Source organism: Penaeus japonicus, unplaced genomic scaffold (assembly GCF_977035675.1).
Source record: "Penaeus japonicus unplaced genomic scaffold, GWHDUDI00000001_assembly GWHDUDI00000022, whole genome shotgun sequence".
Taxonomy (NCBI): domain Eukaryota; kingdom Metazoa; phylum Arthropoda; class Malacostraca; order Decapoda; family Penaeidae; genus Penaeus; species Penaeus japonicus.
The window spans coordinates 9,989,145-9,991,644 of record NW_028234424.1 but is presented as its reverse complement, the minus strand read 5'-3'; the positions used below and the strand labels follow the sequence as shown (position 1 = coordinate 9,991,644).

The 2,500-nt window shown below is 36.6% G+C and overlaps 1 protein-coding gene across 2 annotated transcripts in view; it reads left to right on the top strand.

The window, feature by feature from the left end:
• LOC122246779 (afadin- and alpha-actinin-binding protein A) overlaps nt 1-2,500 on the top strand; it is a 19,071-nt gene that overhangs the window by 1,965 nt on the left and 14,606 nt on the right. For both annotated transcript variants that reach the window (XM_043005562.2, XM_043005563.2), the window contains exons 2-6: nt 345-509; nt 772-951; nt 1,549-1,680; nt 1,908-1,976; nt 2,245-2,396. In XM_043005562.2, the coding sequence (XP_042861496.2) occupies nt 345-509; nt 772-951; nt 1,549-1,680; nt 1,908-1,976; nt 2,245-2,396 (698 nt within the window). The remainder of the gene's footprint in view (nt 1-344; nt 510-771; nt 952-1,548; nt 1,681-1,907; nt 1,977-2,244; nt 2,397-2,500) is intronic.

Here is a 2,500-nt window from a genome sequence, read left to right as displayed (position 1 = left end):
TCCAGAGCTACAGGGCTCCAAATTCAGTTTAAACTCGCATTTTATGATGGATTTATGGAAAAATATTGTTTGTCCCTCTAATTTTTAGCTGGTGCCGCTATTGTCGTAGACCGCCTGCCTTGATGACCAGTTAGGTCATTAGGCGCCCCATTGACAATGGGTTAAGAGATAATTGTTTTATTGTTATTATTACAGATATAAACTACTACCATGAAAAACTAAACATGTCTCCCATGTATCCCATATAATAATTTCCTTGATGGAGTATTGCTAAAATCCAAATGGAACTCTGGCAAGATTCAAGACTATTCTGCAGTCTCTCATCACCGTTTGTTATTTTGCAGATGGGTGAAAAGATAAAGAAAGGCCAGCTGTGCTACCTAGTGTCACTGTGTGATGCAGGGGCAGCTGGGGAAGGCAAACAGCACCAGGTGGTCTCTTCGGTAGACTCACCACCTTATTTTTGTACAACAAATAATATGCAGAGTGCAGTGGTATACCTCTCACAGGTAAGACTAAATGTTGCTATGTGTGTTTGTTTTTTGTGGCTGCTTTTCTTGTGAGTGATTATGAAAATGGTGATAATTTGTACTACTGCCAACTTATTATCCTTGTTATCACTATTACCATCTTTCTATTTGTGTTCTTTTATTGTTATTTATGACCACCACCACTTATCACCACCACCACCACCATTGTTATCATCATTATTGTTCTTACTACCTTTCATTTATTGCAAACAACTATAATGGAATGCCCTAACCCTCACAGGAACTCCAGGGTTTGGGGCTCAACTGCGGCCTCATAGAAACAGGAAGTCAGAAGGTGAACTTGGTGGCCCTCATCAATGCCTGCTGGGAGGTTTCGCGGCTCTACCGTTCTTCCGTCCACGACTGCAACACTCTCCAGGATCAGAGGAGAAGAGATGCAGCAGATATGAATCACTTCCAGGTAGGTAGGGGTGTGTGCGTGCATGTGTGTAAGTGTATGCGTGCATATGCGTGTATGGATGCTAGTGCCTGTTATTATTATTCTGTGTATTGGTTGAAAAGCATGGTTGAAGACATTGTTTTAATGATAACTGTATATTCTAATACTGATATGGCTATCTATGGTTCATGAGGTCTTTTTAGATGGATATGGGATTGAGTAAGAATTTTTATAAAATATAAAGATGCAGTAGATTTTTTTTTATTAATATATAGAACTTGTATATGAAAGATTTTAAATCCATTAGTTGCATTTGTATTATTTGACTGGATAGTATTATAACATTTGTAGCAAACTCATCTATAAAAGAGAGGTATCACAAAGATATTTGATCATCATATTACAAAATGCACAAGCTTTAACACTTGATTTTGATGTGTCTTAAAAAAAGAAAAAAAAAAGAAAAAAAATCATGAAAAAGGGAAAAGAATAAGAAAACAAGAACAAAAGGAAAAAGAAAAATGAAGAAGAAATAAATATATATTGTTTTAATTACAAGTAGGCTTTAACACTGTACTTAAGACTTTTCTTAATGACAGTCTTTGCAACATCTCACAGAGCAGCATAAGGGATCTTCGGGGGACAGTTGATGACAAGGAACGACAAGTTTGCGATGCACAAGAGAGGGAGAGGCAAGCAGTCACCGTTAACAAAGCACTTGCGTCGAAGCTCAAAGCAGAGAAAGAGGAGGTATTTGAGCTTATGATATATGAGAATATAAGGAGCTGATGTTTTTTTTTTTTTTTTTTTTTTTTTTGTCTCCCCAATCCTGCGGACTTCAATTAGATGTAGAGGAAATTACTGATATAAATGCATTGCATGTGAACTTAGATAAGATTATGTCTTTAAATTTTTGATTGTCTTTCTTACTCATAACTCTGGTTAGGATTATTAAACAATTTGACTTCTTTGACCAGGTGCGTAGACTAGGCAGTGTGTTGCAGCAGAGAGAAGCTCATCACCAGCATGAACTACGGAAGAAAGAGGTGGGAAAGTATAAGTTTACCAGTTACTTCAAACTCAAATAGGTATAGCAACTCTAAATGATACCAGAATACTAATTGAATTATCTCTCCTTAACCTATATACAAAGGAAAATGAATTTGATTGCAATTACTATTGTGTTTAAATATATCTGCAAGAATGAGGTGATATTTTGGAATCATGTGGCAGTTGTATTAATCATATTCCACATAGGAGAATTGTGATGAAAATACCTGAGACCTTGTGAGACAGACGTATTCACAATTGCAGACAGAAAACAGCCGCCTCCGTGAGAGACTGCATCGTCTGGTATCTGGGGAGAAGTCTTCTGAAACCAGAGCACCAGCCTTGACTATTTCTAATACGCTTTCTCGGTCAAATCGCTCAAGAGCAAAGTGGAAAACAGAGGCATCAGGAGTTAGGTATGAATTTGTTAAAGCATTAATATTACATATAATTATGAAAGTACATATTTTCAAGTTTCTGTACTGTAAGTTTAGAGTAGTTAAGCAAAGGATGATGATAT